Source organism: Papilio polytes, unplaced genomic scaffold (assembly GCF_000836215.1).
Source record: "Papilio polytes unplaced genomic scaffold, Ppol_1.0 DF824180.1, whole genome shotgun sequence".
In the NCBI taxonomy this organism is placed as follows: domain Eukaryota; kingdom Metazoa; phylum Arthropoda; class Insecta; order Lepidoptera; family Papilionidae; genus Papilio; species Papilio polytes.
In genome coordinates, this window is record NW_013525024.1 from 89,699 (window position 1) to 110,785 (window position 21,087).

Sequence of the window (21,087 nt, forward strand, 5' to 3'; positions counted from 1 at the left end):
AGAAAATATTGAACAAACGACAGTTAAAAAAGTTGTTTAAAATCTTAAACCAACTGACTACACCCCTTGTACAGTCATCAAAATTTTTCAAGTCAAGGTAACTGGAAGTCCCAATGGATTACATACACATATAGGGATAGCCGATACATAAGACATACATACCCTATAAAACAATGCTACTTAAAATAACAAATATTTTAAACAATTCCAATACATTGTAATACTTAATAAAAATTAGCATTACTTTAAATTAAGGTTGTAGATCCTAACTAAATACATCTTAACAAAACATTTTTGTTTTGTTAAGATCCCATTTGGACTCTTTGTCCCAATTTACTGTACAGTACAGTACAGTAAATTGGGACAAAGAGTACACTTGAATAAAATATCAATCAATACATACACACACTTATACACATACAAAATACATTAGAACAAAAAGTTCAAAATATCAGATAATAGCGTAATATTTAATGGAAACGTTTAAAATTTTAACAACTTGAATTTTAAACACCCTGTAATTTAAGCAGCAGGTAAATTATGCGAAGCGGCAATGGCGCACGGCTTTGTGGAATTTATTTCGAAACGATACAATTCAAATATTTAACTTAAAATGGAATCAAGTCGTAAATTGCATTAATAATACATGAATATTAAATAACTGTTGAAAACTGAATTAAATCCAGTATTTATTGTGAAAATGTCTTTTGTAATATCATTTTAATACTATCGATAAAACACTTTGATAAAAAATATAATAAACTATTTTCAGAATTATTCCATGAAGCTACAACACTCTGAAGACTAAAACAGTTACAAATTTGCTATGGGTTAAATAGTAATTATCTATAGTAACAAAAGTAATTTACAGTTTTGTAAACACATTAAAAACACATCTTATATTTTAACCAAATCTTACAGCTAATAAACAGTTTCGTTAACACAAAAATCACAACAAAGTCAGTCCACGTATAAAACCCTTTGCAAAACATAACGAAGTACAAATTGTAATAAGCAATATAATTAAAAGTGCGAAAACGGAACGGCGAACGGCTAATTAAAATTTTTAAAACGTCAATTCAGCTTTAACGAGGGGCTTTTCAAATTCACAAACGAAACGACCTATAAAAAGATAGCTCGGAATGAAAAAGATTGTTTTGCCTCGCATCCCCTTGAAACTCGTAAAGCTATCGAGATAGAGAACACAGATGTGAATTCACGTAACACGGGTGACCTTTAATGTCCATGACCGATGACATTTACGAACTTACCCTGGATATTGACCCCATTAACTTATATTACACAATGACCATTCAACTTTTATTAGCGAACAACTGTTCAAAAACTATGCCACACATTATTAAAACTACCCATACAATATCATTACCAATTACTTACATAATCAGTAGTTGACAAAATCTTTTAACGCTTTCAATGAACAATCTAAAAATTACACTTATTTTTAAGCCAATTTTTAAAAATGTATGTATAAATAATATTAACAAAATGCATGCGCAACTTTATGTATATGAAAATACTTGGTGTATTTTGAACACTTGCAGAAAGTTTGTTGTGGCTGAAATTTAGTATGCAAAAGCTCGCAAAGCGTGGTCGTCCAATAGGCTAAACGATTAGGAAGTCCAAACAGCGCGGCCGGACGGTTTGATGTTGGTCCGCTTTTAATGCATTTCCCGGACATTTCCGGGCCTCGGAAAGCACTCTAAGAAGTTACTCTTACTCTAGATGCAACGTTATTTAGCAAGATATTTATACACGTAACAGCTTGCTAGTGATTTATGAGTGTCATCCCTTTAGTGTGATTTGCAGTAGTTATATGTTTGTTAAGAAAAATACAAAAATCTACTTTAATAAAAAAATAACAATTTGATTTTAATTAATTCTTTCAATAGATGTTTGGAACAGCGATATTAATGAAGTCTTTAACATAATACAAAAAAACATTACTTAACTTTGTGACCTAAAGGGAAATAAGAATCTAATTAAGATTTCTCAAGACGATTGTTTATAAGAGTAATGAATCATAGCTTAAAAATACAACTCAATTTTAATTATAACTTAGTCGCTGGTCAAGGATAAGAAAAATAAAAAAAAACGGTCTCAAAAGGTAAAATATGGTGTACGACGAAAACAGAATAAATATATAATTTGTATAACAACAATATTAGCCTCCCTCTCGTTATCTTTGATAAAAGAGAGACACAGCATATCAATACGAGTTTCATAACCGAACATAAAGACGATGCGAGGTGTCAATTTATTGGAACGTAACATTATAATTGCAGTGCGAGATAAAAGCCCGTTGAAGCGATAAACAAATAATATGCAAGTCCTTATCCCGCAATAGCTCGGAGTTTGTTTCTCCCACTCTCACATCGACAACGTACGAGATAATATTAACATCAAGGGAAATACAGATCACGCTTCCCTATTACGTCTGCATGAATGATATTCCAACAATTTACCTTCTAACATCTACCATTTGCTATCAATTTTTCAAGAATATATACAGGATAGAGTTCTGGTGTATAATTTGATACATTCCACAATTTGGATATTTACTTATAGATGTCGTATTTTTTCCATAATTTTTAGTAATTTCAAACTAATTATGAACTGGTTTAATAGAGTATAAAGTAAAGAATTATTATATTATAATAGTTGTAGTCCAAAATTGTACTAGAAATAGTTATTTTCTTCTAAATTATTGCAAAATAATGACATACAACATTTTGCAACACAAAGCAGTGAAATAATACGAATAAACCGTTTTCTGGAATTAGTGTCAAAGAAAATTAGTAATGTGAAACGTTGTCATGTAAGTTGTATTAATGGAAGTACATGAAGGTATATTTTAAACATAACTCATTTCGTGGAATAAGGGATATTAGATGTGGGAGCTCAAAGCTCGCACAATAGGAAGAAAGCGGACGTCGGAAGACAGATCGCCACTCAAACGATGATGGCGGTGGGGTCGACAAACACACATCCATTCTCGCTACGACGCATTTTAATACTGAATATATCAACCCTGATGTACGCTTAAGCACTTACTTAAATAAGGAAACAATAGGAGAAAAAATTATTTATTACGTTGATTTAGTACATTTTTACTAGCTTTCGTCCACGACTGCGTTCGCGTGGAATTTTAAAATAATAGGTGGATATTCGTATTGTTTTTAGTGATGACGAAAAATATCGTTATTTGACTTGAGTATTAATAATTTGAATGAATGGTTTACATCGTTTTGTCATACATTTCATAAGCAATTTAATATGCGCCAGAGAGAGTATGCCGTTAAGGGTTATAGAGGGTGTTACATTTGGCAAGCTTGATGTCTGAAACGATCGCGGTTAAGAGCGTGGTAACACCTTTTTATCATACCCATAAAGGGCATTATCTGTCGTTAGCATTACGTGAGTCACTTACATATAACCAAATAAACTGAATTATGTTCCAATTTGTTTATGAAAACATATAAAGAAATATTATAACAAAAATAATATAACCGACATCCAAGTTAAATTATTATAAGCCACAATAAACTTCTTATCTAACAAATATTCATTAGGAAATGAGAATACAATGTTGTCTTTTATCCGGAATAAAATTCGTAAGGGAATACCTTTATTGTACGTAGATCCCAAGAAAATGGAATTATCATTACACAAAGAAATAAATTGTATTGTCTCGAGATCGCTGTACACAGGAAGTCGATCAATCTTGGTCCTCCTATAGCCTCGGTATTACGAAATAATACCGCAATGGGAAAATTTAAAAAGATATATCTTCCGATGCAGAGCTGGCGGTTTGCTACTCTAGATTTATGTTAAGCTACCAATCCCTTTCAAAATTATATTCCTTATTGAATTGAAAGAAACAAAGCTAATTGAAATAACCCCTTTGTTTCAATGTTTTATATGGGAATAACATTACAAAATAACATTAAAATATATCATAGTATAAAATATTCAATATATTTTGGCGAATAAATTGAAACGTTAATATTTAACAACTGAAATTGCGCATAATTAATGATTTGTAATTAATTTTCCTGGATATTAATGAATAATTTTTAAACAAATTAACAAACATAAAAATAACAAACTAAATTGTGCGTAATACCAGTAACTTTTTTATCTAATCACACGAACATATTTCTTTTTTCCTTTCATATGTGTGCTCCATTACGTTTCCTTTCATCCCTCGCCTCAGCATATTGAACTAATTTTACTCCCTTTCCTTAACACCAACAAAGCCACTACTCGATCGATCGTCTTTTTTCTTATACTAACGTACTTTTCCTTTTCAAATATATCGTTTACGTGGAAAAGAGTAAACATGCATTCGCCAGCATTATTAGACTGAAAATACTTAATATTAACTATTGCTCGAGACTCTCTCCGCTCGAAATTAAAAAATAATAAATAATTAGTGAGTAGCCTATATGTATTTCCAGTCTACCCTCTACGAGTACGTCTATGCCAAATTTCATCGAAATCCGTTCAGTCGTTTAAGCTACAAACTTTAACAAACATCCATCCATCTAAACTTTCGCATTTATAATACAAGTAAGATTTACGTATAGTGTTACTGTACTCTAATATTTTATAGTACTCGTACTTTATTATCATTGGTCTATTTTATTCCTACAAACAAATAAATTAAGCGTAAATCACTTTATCTTTCAAGTGTTCGCACTAACTCAAGATTTAGACTATATCTTTATTAAAACTAAGTGCGCGGTGTAATGTAAGCGTTTAAATATACATTAAGGTGAAGTAATACGAGAGGCAGTAAAGTAACACTGTTTGTGCTAAAGTTTCACTTAGCGCCAGTAATTCCTTGCAAACTCCACGTTTATGTCAAGCAAACTTTACTTACGTACCTATCTACATTATTGTAAACATTTACAGCGCGAAATGTAATTTATTCAAGTCAGGTAAATCATAAATTAAAAAAGAAACGAAACATTCGTATTATTATCGAATAAAGGTTTGTTTATCGTAAAACCATAATCTAATATTCACCCCATAGCATACAAAAGTTAACACATAAATTTGAAATAGCAAACAAAATTAAAACCATTCCAAATATTTACAATACATTATAAAAGCACAATGTTGTATCGGCGGACGTGCGCTAAGCACTTTATTTGTACTGTATTAACAATATAAATAAGCGGTATCTTTCCTGCAATTATCTACCCTATTTACGGGCGGAAAATGTCGACCTCCGGGCGCTCCCGCCCGCGTACGGAGCGCCACTCACGCAGTTTATTATTAATTCTGCTAATCATTGTAAGCCAGCAACTTTACCTGCGATCTAATTAACGATGGTAATATCTTGGTAGTCGACTCACGTTGCTCTTTGTCGTATTTACTGCCTCGGAATCACAATTTACTACTTACTTAACTTACTTTTACGTTGGTTTACGGCACTTTTATTTATTAACACCCGCTACATCTTTTTTAATCCTACTTTAGTTATTTATAGAATTGTTTTACCGCATTTTCATCTTACACTTGCTTTCGCCCGCGACTCTGTCTACGTGAAATGAAAAGAAACAAAAGTAAGTTGCCTATATGTTCTTCGAGACTATCATCTAAGTCTATGACAAATTTCGTAGAGTTCAGCCGTTTAGGTTACAAACCTAAAAAAACATCTATACATCAAAACTTTCGCATTTATAAAATTAGTAAGATTGTGTGGACATAAATAATCACGATCACTGGGAGTGCTTATTTTGTGTGTTCACGCGAGATGCACGAGGATTAAAAAGAATAGAAAACAAAAGAGTGCAAAAAATTAAAAATCGCGTGATTTTTTTTTTTTTATCTTAAGAATCAACTCATAAAAGTCTAGACAACTCAAGATCTTCACCGTGAAACTTGATAGGACATTTCGATAAACAAGGGATATTATAGCTACTTGACAGCGATAAAGCTCTTTCCAAGCATTTCTACTAACATTTTACGCTCTTTTAAATTTCATTTGCATAATGAGAGATTGTAAAATGTCTTGCTCCATCACAAGTTGAAAGATTAGACTTCACAACGTTTATATTTATTATTCTGTGAAGTGACAGACAAATTTTACTTGGAAAATTAATCATTGTTATCTCCCAATTTTACGTCAATAACAAAAGAACTCTTTCCCCCACGTGCCAACACAACCGTGTTTGCATTTCTCATAACGAACTATGTACCTTTAAACGTGAGATCCTTAACCATTTTGGGTCAAAATTTACATAAATCATTAAATGTAATTAACGAAACGTTGTCTCACGGCGTCGTTTATCGCGAATTTTGATGAATATGTTACATTACAGCGTGGCGCAATCTGTGCTATCTACCTTAACAGGGGAGCTCGCTAACGACAGATCCTCAACTAAATAATGGCAATTTCCACGAGCACACAATTTTCAGGTCGAATGAAAAGCGCACGATGTATGGATTACAATTTCGTAGCGCTTCTTCTAATCATTAACATGATGAGTTTTATTCATACACGTATTCAGAAGCTTCTAATTATTCATACTTGTTCAGCGATTATGTTTTAAGTCCGAAAAAAAAAAAGACATTTTTAAACTGCCGTAAAAACCAGTACGATTATTTTAGTTTTTGCTAAGTTATTTAGAGAATAAAGTAAATTAATTCAGTGAAATGTTGCTTTAAGACAGTTAGATAAATTAAATAAAAAAAGGAATTTCATTTATAAACACAAGAGTGCAGGCTTACAAACATTTGCTTCCATTACCTTTTTTCTTTTACTAACGTTTATTTAGTATTATTCTACTACTGTAAAATACATATATTAGATTTAAAATTAATTATAGCTCGTATGTAGACCTCGAAATACACTTTCGCAATCATACAAGTACAGCCGTAGATTTCTCTGCGGAATTCAATTACCGTAGAGGTATATCGCGATACATTTGAAGTTAGCTTGTTGCTTTGTAACTAACAATAATTTAATACATTTCACAATTCATTTAAAGACACATTACAAAGAAGATAAAATTAATTGAAAACGACACATCATTTAGTTCATACATTTTAGTCACCTGTATTCTAAAACAGGCACGTCTAAAGGTAAATTCCGGGTCCCTGCATTGTGGAAGGGTTCACATTGTTAGGGATAAAACCAACATTTGCCTATATTACAACACGCATGTTTGAAGTAACCCAGAATTTATAATAAGCAAACATATTTTCTCTGGCGACACGGTTAATATGAATACAGAATAAAACGAAGTATAAATGTGTCAACTTACCTATTGTGGTGAGCGCCAACGTACACCAGTAATAACTCTGAAGGTATTGTTTCACCACATCCGCCGTTTCAGTGTCATGATACACCCAGTTTTTACTACCGAACCCATTGTTTTTATATATTATATGGTACAAGCACCCGTTCCAATGAAATATCACTAATAAATAATGAATTAAACTGGTCGATCTAAATAGATTAGGATAGTTCGTGTGTCGCTCCGTGCGGTCCATGAACGCCCAGAAGCGGTATATCTTGACGAGCCGGAACGACCGCAGGATGGAGTTGAACCCGATGGACAGATAGAGGAAGTCCAACGGCAACAGGCACAAGCAGTCGATGTAGAACGTCGTAGAGTTCATATAATGCGTCCGCAACTTGGCCGCGTCCGTCTGCAGCACGCCGTCTTCTAAATAGCCCGTGCGGAAATGAAACAGGATGTCCGCCAAATAAAGAAAATCCGAAAAATAATCCAAACAGAACCACACTATCAACGTTTCACCTGAAACAAAATAAAAAAATGTTCAAGCGTCTTGCTCAAAACACAAGTAAAAACAACAATTTGTTCATTTCGGACAAGCAAATTAAAAGTTTCCGCACACCTTTAACAATTTATGGTTTAATAAAATGTTTTTCTTCACTATCTCAAGGGCAATGACTCATTTAGAATGAGAGTTTAAAAAGTATCCTCGCAGAATACGTGTTCACGGAAATCTGAAGCTTAAATAAATATTAAAACGATTGAAGGCTTCAAGGATGAAACATCAAAGCGTATCTTTGGAAGTATTACTTTGTCTTCGGCTCCAGACATTTAACTCGGAAAAGCTATTTAGGTAAGTAATTTAATTCTCAGCGGAACGAGTTGAGAACTATGCGCAGTGTGCGCTAGCTCGTTGCATCCCGATCGCTGCCACTAATCTAGGTTGCTATTTTAAGTAAAGCCGCCTTTTGTATAAGAATGGGACTTAAAATGATATTTACTTTAACTATCCTTTCATATTATGTAGTTTCCAAAAGTGATAGTTAATTGTATTAAAACTTTAGGAATTATTTAAAATATTTAGACCATATTTAGTGATACGTACCATTGATCTCTTGAAAGGCGAACCTGTAGACTATGACCCAGAGGTTGTAGAGGAAAGCAAGGGAGACCACCATGGACCAGTAGTAACAGAGGCGGCCCGCAGGGTCGAACACGAAGGACCAGTGTGGGCCGGCACGCAGCCGCCCGCTCGCGTACGTCGACCGCCTCCGCAAGCCCCCTCTGCTCCCGCTGCACAGAGTAGCAAAAACAACAAACTTATACACAAACAATACCAGTACTCCAAACTTTTCGTATGCATTGAATTTAATCTACAGTAGTTTTGTTAATCTGCTTTCTGACTCACAGTTCGCTCTATAACGAACTTACTTGTGCCAGTTTAAACAGACAACTTTTAAATAGACGCTGTTTATTTGCTAAGCATATTATTTAGTACGAGAAAGTTTTAAACGATAAATCGGGGAAAAGTAACAAATTACTCTTCAATATTTTTAATTTAGCATTTTTTCAAAAATTATACTTTTTACATAAAAATAACAAGTATCGTTTATAGCGTACGAATATTGTGAGTAAGCAGTGAAAATAATTTGCTTGATATAGCGAAACATAGAACATCATTCGTTAATTGTCCTATCATTTCTTTACTGAAGAGACAGCAAAACAATCGTAGCTCTTGCTGTAAATATTAATTTACTAAATTGTTTCTTAACAGACATTTAGCTATAGGCGCTATTATTTTTAATTAACTCGTTTTCAATCAGCTAAATGCTAATGAAATCATTTACTTAATTAGATTCGAATGAGCAAGTATATTTTTCTTTTCAAAGTCTGATTGGGCCCGCACGCATGATGGAGCGGGCCGCTTCATTTGTTATTATATCTGTACACATTTCCATGAGATATCGGGCAATCAATTTGGCCGGGACGTGACTGCCGGAGAGGGAGGTTCGTGAACCAAATAACGAGCATTGTCTAAGCAACAACATACTTGTCATATAAGTGAATATGTTTTCTGAACAAGTTCGTATGAACGCTATAAATGTATATTTTCTTATCTCTGTTTGTTGCAGCTACGTAATAACCTTTGCTGTAAGTTTGTTCGATATCTTTTATGAAGAATTTTTTATATTTTCATGTACTAAGATACTTTTTTATTAAAATATATCATGTTTAATAAGGTAAAGAAAAACGATAATATCAATTCAGGTGATAACTGAAATGAAAACAATGTTTTTCAAATTGAATTTTAATTAATGAAATGTTTAAATTGAACACGGGCTGAATGAAATCGCGGCGGCCGGTCGATAATAAATTAAGCCTTAAACAGTTAACTGTCTAAATTATCGAAACCGTATTAAACACCTGCTCGAACCGCAAGCCTCTCGGGTTTGTGTATCCAATTAATCTGGCGGAAACTCTACGGAAGGAGGCCGCCGCCCGCTCCCGCCGCTACGCAGCGCCACTTCCGCCAGAATCATTCATTATCTAAGACAAGTGCATTGCAATAGCTTCAAAATGTGCTTTCTGTGACAAAACTCTCGTACTTGTTTTATCTGTGATAGTAAATATTTAATTATCACAGTTTTTCTTATAATTAGGTGAACAGAGCTATAGTTGTTTCCTTTCTAATTTAAGCGTAAAACATTTCTCAGTACCACCGTGATAAAATCACGATCTTAAGTCGTCTATTTGTAAAGCAAATGAATTGCTGGAGCTAAAGAGTTTAATATTTAAATAACTTAAAGCTTCATCCGAACAGGATACCGAGTAGATACCTAGTACCGATCAGTAAGCCGCCATTGTCGGATCTGGAGCTGCGTATTTCTAAGAATCCGAAGTATTCCGGTGTACTTTGTACGAAAGAAAATCCGCAAGTAATCACAAAGAGCTGGCTATTATCGATGCGCAGTTCGACGCGGCTCAACCATTCCTAATATTGCACAATTTTCCACTTTGATCTTCTCGCTGCGGAAGTACGGGATTTTGTAATCGAAATACGAATGATAGAAATGTATGTATTTCTTTAAATTTCATTGTATTTAAACATAATTTAAATAAGGCAGTGTTACATTACTAAACATTTTTAAAATTAATATCTACGTTTGACTAATTTCCTTTTCAAAAGTAGTTTTATATAGCAGTTGATTATGAAATCACTAGTTGTTGTCCGCGACTTTGCCCGCGTATATTTAAAATTATCTAGCCTATGTTACTCATTGGTAACGTAGCTTTTTAATGCTGAAAGAGTTTTTGAAATCGGCGCAATAGTTATTAAATTATTTCAATACATACAAAAATACAAATCTTTCCTCTTTATATAGTATAGATAAGTACAACCGTAGATAATTACTAAATTAATAAATTAAATAAAGTTAAACATTAATCTCTTGTAATAGAAATGTATATAGAGAACTTTAACAGCAATAACGATATAAAACGCGACGTATTTATATCTCTGTTCGCGTTTGACCGGAAACATCCACTGAACTGTATTGTGGCTATCCTTTACAAATTAACGCCAATTTTCAAACAAACACTTTGAAATTCAGCGATGTTAATCCAATATAACGCTCAATAATTGAGGTGAAAACTTTATAAACAACGTATTAATAGTCTAATTATAGTTTATTTTTGATAGATTTTTTACGTAGATACAAAATATTAAAACCTAGTAGTTATAGGCCTAAGATTTGGACTAGTTCTAGACAAATACCATTAATATGGAACTTTTTGACATATTTTCATACAAATCTTTTACATTTTTCGATTTTCTAGGAGGTATCTATCCCCTGGTATATGTAGCGACACCCATGCTACTAGTTATGTTGGCAGGTCGTTCAAATTAAAAACCATTGTTGGATGTTCTTTAAAAAATGCATGTAAAATGTATATGTATTTTATAAAGACTGGATTTTATCCGACTTAATCTCGAAGCTTTAATCTAACGATGAATCAGATTTTTAAAAAAAGAGCCAATCAAACTAACGAAGCCCCTAATAGCAACTATCTTCGTTACTTAAATTCAACATTACACGAATTGCCAATGTACTGGAGGCGAAAGTCTTATTTGAAAAATTCGATTCCGATTCAAACGAGGAAAATGTGAATGCTCATTACAAATTTTATGGACTCAGTCATTTTATATGCTAATATCAACAATGGGGAAGTTCGAAGAGTATTTGCATTTCAACGTAAAAATAGAATCAAAATAATTGCTAATTCTTTCTACTGACGATTTTTTATTTGCGTGAGCTACTTCTAAGAACATAAATTGATTATATCTACTACCCTTGATGATGACTAGAGAATAAATGATTTTGTAATAATAATAATTAAAGTTTTTGGTTCTTTGATAATTTCCTTTACAATAATTGCTAATAACACTCACCACTGCACAGGCAAAGGACTCTTGTTCTGAAGTATTATTAGAATTCTCCTATTTGTCATACCATTTCGATACATCAAAATAATTGAAAAGGATAGTGTGAGGTAAAAATGTAATTTTATTTTCTCGTAGGTGTATCAAGTGTGGACAGTCAAACTGATAACATGACGAGGGTTCCACATTCTATAACGTTATTGTACTGTTAATCGAAAAACTTCTATAGAAATTTATTTCAAAATCTAAATATAAACGATATTCACTATTACTACACGATTTTCACTGCGGAATCACCTATACAAAAATTACAATCACTTTCGTCCTTTTGAAAAAACCACAGATTATATTTACCAGCAATAGAAACCCACCGTTACGTATCTCATTGCTGCCGGACAAATATTTTATTTTATTCATGAACGATAGATGAACATTCCAAAAAGTAAATCATTAAAAACCAGAAAACGCACTCAAAAGTAAAAACGAAAAGTCATTGTGGATGACGTCACGGAATTTTCGGCGAAGCAAAGCCATTCGTTATTGTAAAATCTCGGTGACACATTATGAATATTTGGTACGTTAGTGCGCCATCCATTATGTATGATGCGGTTGCAATTAATAAAAACCGTTGACACCAAAATTCCACCCTTCATATATTATTCGGAATACATTAACGAGTAATATTCCTTTGATTTGTTCATTACCAATTAATGAATCTATTATAGGTTATTTCAGAAAACATTTACGACTTGATATCTCTTTAAAATCAATGTTGTATGTCATGTATTTAGAAGATACTTCTAAGTTTCACTGTTCTAATGACTAAAGCAGTAATTTGAAATCGTATATCAAATTAACTAACATTTGTACAAATTACTTTTTGCTATGAAAACTTTTCTTAACTCTGGACGTTTAGAAATGAAGTCTATTATCATTTTATTTCATTTGAAAACATTATAATTTCGATTTACATTATAATATCCATTAATTTTATATTAATTGCAATGTATGTACATATTTACATTGCAAATAAAGTAATTATTTGAAAGTAACGACCATCGACAATTAGCGATGTAAAACGAATCCGCAGCCGATGGTTACATAATAAATATTGTTTAATCGCTATAATTGATTAAAATTAAACGAGAACATTTAAAAAGTCTCCCTTTACTAATCTGTTAATATATTGCATTAAAATTCAAAACAGTAATTGTTATTAAACTATAAGCCTTAACTTGGCACATAGCCTAGTCTTTAAATAAGTCTAGACTACAGTTTGCGGTGCACACTGTGCTGTGTTTTGGCATATCTGGAATGCTGATGCAATTGTTTTAATTTTAGAATAGAACCATGAGCGATAGATAAATATTAATAGCTAAATAGTATTATAGCGCGACAAGTTTATCTAAACCGGTAAGGGAAGCGCTGCTATTGTCGTTAGTTCTGTAATATGATGATGAGCGTTTAAAAACATGAGAAGATAGCTGCAGTACGATAAAGATCTTGTGACACTTTTTTGACATTAACGTAGGCGCCAATGGGTTATTTAATTTACTTTTACTTTTGCCCATCGGGCCAGAAAACTTTGTCGCTCTATACGTTTGTTGGCTGATCGTTGTCACATAGATACCTGTCGGTCCCGTTGCAGTGCGGTGCGGAGGCGAGGTGATTGTGCGAGTGATGCGGCGCTGGCGTTGCGGGCGCGCGCGGCGTGTGCGGCGTGCTGCGCCACCCGCCCAGCAGGGGCGCCTCGCCGCTCGCGCCCAACAGTTTTAATCTGTCACAAGTGTACATTTCAATACATACCATGACACAGAAAAGTTAAATCTTGGACAGTCAGACATTATTTGAAGGGTTGACAAATTACATTTATCATCAGAAAGAATCATGCACCATAAGTTCTAATGTTCATACGAATACGTGAGCATCGTAACAAAAAGTGTGAAAAACATTTTAACCTCGCTGCAAACATCCGCGTTCACTGATAAAAGAACGAAATCCTGAAAAAGGAATAATAGTTGGAAGTCCAATCGGTTCGGCTCACGGGGTTTCGCTTTTCGCATTGCTACGGAAATCTGAAATCTAAAAGAACCACCCGCTGAGCTTTCGTACCGTAAAATGAGATATAAACCGCTCAAAAATGTGATAGCTTCTATTGGGGTGACGTCGATACGCTTTCTGCCGCGTCGCGACGACGTCTTAGCGGTATCCAACCGAAATGATGGATTTGAAGGGTGATTCGAGCTATAAAGGAGATCTCTGGTAATTTCAAGAGCGCTTACAGGTTTTATGAGCATTATAGTAACAGAATATTCAACGTATGTTTTTTTGTATTTGTGATTTGGACTGATTGACTATTATTTTATAACATTTCACTCGAATTAACACTTCATGAAATTAACACAAGCTTATTTTATTTTCATTTAAAAGAAAAAGGGTCTTGGAGAGCAATGAAATAACCTATTACGAAATACTTGGCGAGAATAACAGGAATTAAACATTCTATTTCTACGTTTTTGTTCTTACTTAACCATTTAGAAATCAATGAAAAAATCATCAAGTAGCGAATCAAGCCGTTAGTATAAGAGGGTAAATTCATCAAGTCAACACTTATGATTAAGGCGTCACTCGAGTTGAGGGCTCACTTCGCAAACAAGAGACAGACCCTCGAACTACTTCACCGCTGCCTTAATGGAGACGCCGCACGTTTAAACATGCCACCTTAAGAAAATTGATACCTTCCGAAAAGAATTCTCCCACAAAAGGCAAGGAAGGAGTCCTTTACACCCAATATAAATATTATAGGCGAAGCGAAAAAGGTAAACGATATTTTAGACCTTTAAAGGTTACTGAAAATATATTTTATATGTTCTTAAACAATTTCATAAAAAAAGGTCTAACGTGAATCAACACAGCATTAATTTTAATAGCCACTGGATCAGTTTGTCAAAGAGGGTAAGATTTATACGAGTACGATCTAGAGAACTCTGTTCATATGATCATTACATTGATAAAACAAAATTAACCGACAGACTAATATTTAAAATATAAATTGAGCTATCTCTAAACATTTCATTATTCTTCACATTTTATACTTTTCATAATAAGTTCAGGTTGGTAATATACCATGATTAAAATTGTATTTGCTTGAAGCGCAATTCTGCTAACTATTCCAAAGTAAATTTTCCTCGCAAATGCATTTGAAAGAAAACACAACGCCAGCAAATATTTTTAATCTTGCGCTTTAAAACGCTTTTAATGTTCGCTCTATAGATTCTCAGGTCCGTTTCACATCAAGACTTTTTATATTTTAATCATAATAATCTTTTGTGATTTTTAATTCCCTGTGTGATTGCCCTCGTCTCTTTTATGTTTTTTTTCTCCGCTCCGTCTGGGACGTAGTAAAAGATTATTAAAAGATATTCTTAGAACAACATTAATGACCTGTACCATTGCCACTCGACTCTACCCTCCCTTCTGTTACTCCCTTACTTAAACACGTATGTATAGTTACCTAATTACAGAAGACTATAATTGCGAGTAATAATGTAAAGTTGAATAAAACTACTTAATTATCCTAAAACGATATTAACAATAGAGTAAAAGTGCTAAGTCTTATTGTCAATGAGTCTGAATAAATGGGTTCATAAGCCAGTGAGGCCGAAAGTGTTATAACCGCGATATATCTTTTTTATCGCCGCCCCCACTTGACAGATTTCAGTGCGGCGACAATGCGCTGCGAAGTTTTGCCAACATTTTGCTTCTGTTCAAACGCAAAGTGATACCGTTCAGTGTCGACTAGCCTCAATACGCCTTCACTTTAATATATAAAAATCATAGTGACGTGATCGTATTAGATAGAACACGGGTGATTGTTTGTTTTAAATGAAAGCACTAGCTAACAAATATGTTGGGAAAATCTAGAGTTATTTTTTCTCCATTGCCCATTCATTAAAAATAAAAAATACATGGACGATAATTTATGAAGTTCCTTCTTTATGAACTTAAAATATTACAATATAAATTAAACTTGATCACATTCCAGATATTTAAGCATATTAATAATATTTTAATAATTTAGATTTTACCAATACGACACCAACTTGCTAAGTACTCAGTATTGATAACATTTAAGGCTTGTGCGCCATCAAATTACGTTTACCCAAGATAAGAAAATCGACATCAGTGTGTACAGGGGCTAACATATTCAGAATAAAAGGGAAAGCTAAGACAAGGTATAAAGAGGGTCCAGGAGGGATAGTGGCCGTAGATTAATGCGTCCCTCTTGACATTTAAGGTCCGACACTCACTTCTTAAGTACACCAGAAATTTGATATAGGTGCGTCTTAAAGTACGTAACGACATTACGTTCTAAAATAATTATCTATAATTAATTTGCCATAAACAAATTGTCTAGTCAAAACTTTGTGGTTTTATATTTTTTGAACAGAGTATTTTAAAAGACTTCAACAAAGATCGTAGGGCTTTTTTCAGGATAAACTAACAAAGAGGATTTATAAATTTGTGTCGAATTTGTAATGGTTTTTATCTGCTTTTTAAACACAATCATGCTTGACGGCGTGCAGACAATCGGATTTTAATTTTTAAGGGATTAATTAAGAGATCTTGCAATTTTAAAGGTAATTTCCATGCAAGTCTGGTTAGATCAACACCATTGGATACAAATGAATCCATTTCTATGTACCTGAGATCACGTTGCCAATATCCGTCGAACTCGTCCTCTCTTGAAAATTTAAATAAATATAATTATAAGTTACTGTTCTTTTATATAAATGCGAACGTGTGAATTTATTTTATTCAATTCCTGGTAACTAAATTTACTATTTACTAGATTGAAATTCAATTATAACATATTAATATATCATATCGCATTGCTTCTGCACCTGAAGCAACCATTTCTGCTTAATTCATAAAGCGAATGCATTCCAGTAACACCTGGCGAGCTTCAAAATGTAGGTATTCCGTGTAACTATTAATATTTGCAAGTTTCGTGTAAATGGAAATAGAAGTACTAACGTACGTAACGTCGCTAAGCTTCCTAAGTACTAAGAATTTACAGAATTTAATATACCTTTATTAAAGTTACAGGACTGGAAATTTTGTCATGCTACGAGAATGTATCTGCACTGTTCTAACTTACACTTTAATTAAACTGTACTTTAAGTAAAACCTGGTTTTGCTTTAGTGAGCGCTAGTTCGGATAAGTTGTATGAATTTAGTATACATTTATGAAGGATTTTTTTACAAGATATGTATTAATTTGCAAGTTAAAATAAGTTACTTTCTTACTAATAAAGTAAACCTTGTAATTTTTATTGTGCTAATTTGTGCCAAAACATTAATAAGCGCATCAATATTATAAAGTTAAATAAAAGAAAGGGAAAAGTACTATAGTACTCTGACAGCTTCAATCAAGCATCGAACTGCCAGCAGTAATTCTTAGCGGCGGTAATACTGCAGCTATCTATTGCTTAAAGTTTTTGTTCTACATCGGTCCTTAAGAGATATGTTGTGTACGAACCTAGCTTTGTGCGAACGTCTGGAGCGCGAGGAGAGGTCGAGCTCGCTGGCGGCGGAGCACGCTGCGCCGGCCTGCAGCGAGCCGCGCGACCCGCCCAGCCGCCGCGAACTCAGCCGGCACGTCATCATTTCTACATACACAAACAATAACCAGAGATTAACATTAATTATAGAGTGCCCTAGCATTCAGTAGCGTAAACATTAGTAAAAAAAACTATACATTTGTCTCTCTGTTACTCAGTAATAACATAGCTTTTTAATTGTGCAAGAATTTTTTAAATCGGTCTTGGAGTTTTTAAGTTATTCAAATACATACAAAAATACAAATATTTCCTCTTTATAATATTAGTATAGATTTAGATATAGATTTATCGGCATAAATTTAACATAAAGGAAATTAAGATAACAAAATCTTTCATTCAACACAAAAAGCCATAGCATTATAATATGCACGACAAAGGAGATTTAGTAAAAAGGAAAATAATGAAGACAATAAAGGTGAGCCATCTTTCGAAACGGACAAAATGAATAAATCGGATGAAGTCTTTTGTTACAGGTCCGCCTTTTTATAAGCCGTCGACTAAAATTTAGCTCTCTATGGAGCTCAGTCCCCTAAAGTTCCGATCTAAATTACCATCCTGAAAGATATTCCTAGCAGACCGCTTTGGCTTGCACAAGTACTGGAGAAAAAGTTTAAACATATTTAAACGCTTTGAGAGCAGCAAATATGATATTTATACATTTTGCTCTAGTAATATTTTACGTAATGGTACATGGTGTTTGAGAGTAGCGTCAGTAGTGCAGTAGATTTGTAATATTAATTTAAAATAAACTTATTATCAATGTATAACTTATTTACTGTTAAATTTGCCTTTAGGGTATCATTAATTTAATAAGGATACAGCAATTATAGATAGTACAGTAATTTAGTACACGCAGATATTAGATAACCTAGATAAAGGTCTAAATGTGCAAGCAACAATTATTTATTGGACAGGCGGGGTCGGTAAACTGAGCTCTGACGTCACGGGCGCATCTGACGTCACGAACGTATCTGTATGTAAATAGGCTCGTACGTGGATTGTTTCATTCGCAGCAGGCAGTGGTTTTGCTAAAATTTAACGTCATGTTTCGTCGCAGTGCGGAAAGCAAGAATTTTGTTTATCCAATAATAACTTAGGTAATGTCTAAAGCTATCGCGAAAAAATTATTATTAAGTAAAAAAACAATTTTTATAATTACAAAACAATTGGTAATTAACAATAGTGACTTACATAAATAAATAAAGTATTATTTCTTTATTGAAAACCGTAAATGTTGAATTTAAACATTGTCAAAATTCCGCTTCAATAAACAGCTCAAACCAAGAAAAAAATTGCAGGTAGTTAGGTAAGAAACTGCTTAACATTGTGTAATTTGTGAATCTAATCGATATACATAAGTACGCCCAGGGACTTCCTTCTTGGCGAACACTTCTTCAATCACCTTTTCGAAATGTCTGAATAATTGATTATATCTTTACCTATTTGAAATATTTGCCAAGAAATAATAAATGGAGTTAAATAGTAATATTAAATATGAAGTATTAAAAAAATTAAGTAAATGAAGAAAAGGAAAATAAATTTTTCAAAAGTCAAACGATGACACGCCTCAAGATAATGTCAAGCAGGTACAATACCCGTCTTATTGCGTATAAAGAACGAATATTGTTTCTGTCGCCGTTTCCAAGGAAAATTTATGTGTGACGAGATAGAAATATCTCGTTCACGGATGTCTGACAAAGATTGCACGCCAATACAAAGACAAAAGCCTCGAGAAGCAATAGAGGAGCGTTCATCCATTGACGAGGATATTATTTTGATTTCTACGAATCTTCCTCACAACATATTTCAACTAGGATCCCGTCGCATGGAATTAAAGAAACATAAGTGAGTAGACTATGTCTTCTTCCAGATTTCTAACATCTACATATGTCAATTTTTAGCGAGATTCGTTCGCTCGTTTAAACTACAAACTCTAACAAAAATCTGTCCATCCATCTAAACTCTCGTATTTATAATATTAGTATGAAGTATGATATACATTTAACTAACGAATAATATAAATGTTAAAGATTCGCGTAGGCTAACTAAGTTTACAACCAAAAGATAAAGCTCAAATATGAACACAAAATTGTGCCAGATAAAAGTAACCGTAAGCACAGTACCATACTTTTTGTTGGTGTAAACCTGTAATTTACAATCAAGTATAAGGATGAACTTTCACAACATTTATCAGATGAAATTATATAGTTTTTTCCGCAGCCTCAGTGTTCATTTTAACCGCGGAAGGTCTAAATGTGTACAATTAATAACAAATAGTAGTTTAATAGGGAGATGTTTGTAGTTGTTGCGTGGCTTGCAGACGCGGCTCTGGTCGGTAGAGCCGCACTGCGACGCAACTTATCATTCATAAATGTACTATTATCCAGAACCCAGTACAATTCCAGTGCAACTAGCTATTCCATCATTTGTATTTGTTTTGGAAAAAAATATTGCAACAATAAATAACAAACCTAATAACAATAAATTTATTGTTGTTAAGATTTCAACAGATATCTATGTGAAGAACTCCTTTATATGCATAGTAGATTACAATAAATTTTCTGTTTATAATTATGTAGAGCTTTTTTATGTATAACAAACAGTTCGTTAACTTGAGAACTAAATCCAACTATCTCTTAGCAATTTCAGAGTTCAAATACACATTTTACTTACAAAGCAGAATTCGTTTAAAAGCCAATTTGAACTTATTTGAGAAGCTCGTGTGCGTCACTTATCTCGAGTGAGAGCAAGGAGGCCGGCTTTGCTGAGAAAAACTTAATTACCCGCTCTCTGGCTTCCTATTTCTAAATTACAGCCATGATACGAACTTTGAATATTCCCTGTATTCAAAATTAATTTCTATCGTCCCGCACTTCCTTACAACTGGAATGTTTTAACAACTGTCAAAATCAGATATCTTTCCAAAATACTACGCAAATATTTACATCCTTCCAATAACCTTTCAGATGTCAAAAGCAAAAATCATGTTAATCATTTATGTATTATCGCAATACAAATAAAGAAACAAACAAGGAATACAAAATAAATTCATATTCTTTAATTTGACGCTTTTAAAATATCAAACATGAATGTGCAAAAGCTAGACTATACAAAAAAGGTTTTTTTAAAACCTTGTTACGATCACTCCATTCAATACGAACTCATCGCAATACCGTTTAGTTTACTCGAATAAAATAAAACATCCGTAAAAATCGAGAGAACTATAGCCGGCGAAGCAAAAGTTCGAGTTTCCTTTGTGACCGATGATGTGTAAGCGAGCGCGGTCCGCAAACAGGGCTGTCAAATCTGTCCTGACAGCAACATGGCGGCGGCGGCGACTGCAGGCGTGGGGGGGCGTCACTGCGGCCAGTCAGTCAATTTTGCTTAAACAATGCAGCTTGCACTATTTACTTTGGTAATAGCTTGCATTCAATTTAGTTTGCTTGTGAAATAGTGTGATAACACTTTCTGATAATTAATAAATTAGGACATACTGCATATTTAATTATTTTGTTTTAAAATTCTACAGTTGAATAGTTACCATACCAAGGCCTACCTCTTTAGCTGTTAATTTTAGTTTATATATCTTGTTACATTTATCTACCAACATCAGAAGATTCCGAAGGGCTAAACAACAACCATAACTTTTATTTTGTTAGTGGCAACCCTATAGACCAGCAAGTAACGCGAAACGTTTTGCTTTCGCGTTGTAATTAATTCCTTAATATTGTTTCTTCCCATAGAATCATTC

General features: G+C 33.4%; 1 protein-coding gene across 1 annotated transcript in view; it reads right to left on the bottom strand.

Moving 5' to 3' along the window:
• LOC106110962 (cyclic nucleotide-gated cation channel alpha-3) overlaps positions 1–17,382 on the bottom strand; it is a 29,135-nt gene extending 11,753 nt beyond the window's left edge. The window contains exons 1-4 of the mRNA XM_013292931.1: positions 17,255–17,382; positions 13,343–13,489; positions 8,377–8,564; positions 7,296–7,793 (exon numbers count right to left, since the gene is read on the bottom strand). Of these exons, the coding sequence (XP_013148385.1) occupies positions 7,296–7,793; positions 8,377–8,564; positions 13,343–13,489; positions 17,255–17,382 (961 nt within the window). The remainder of the gene's footprint in view (positions 1–7,295; positions 7,794–8,376; positions 8,565–13,342; positions 13,490–17,254) is intronic.
• Positions 17,383–21,087: the final 3,705 nt, after the last annotated feature.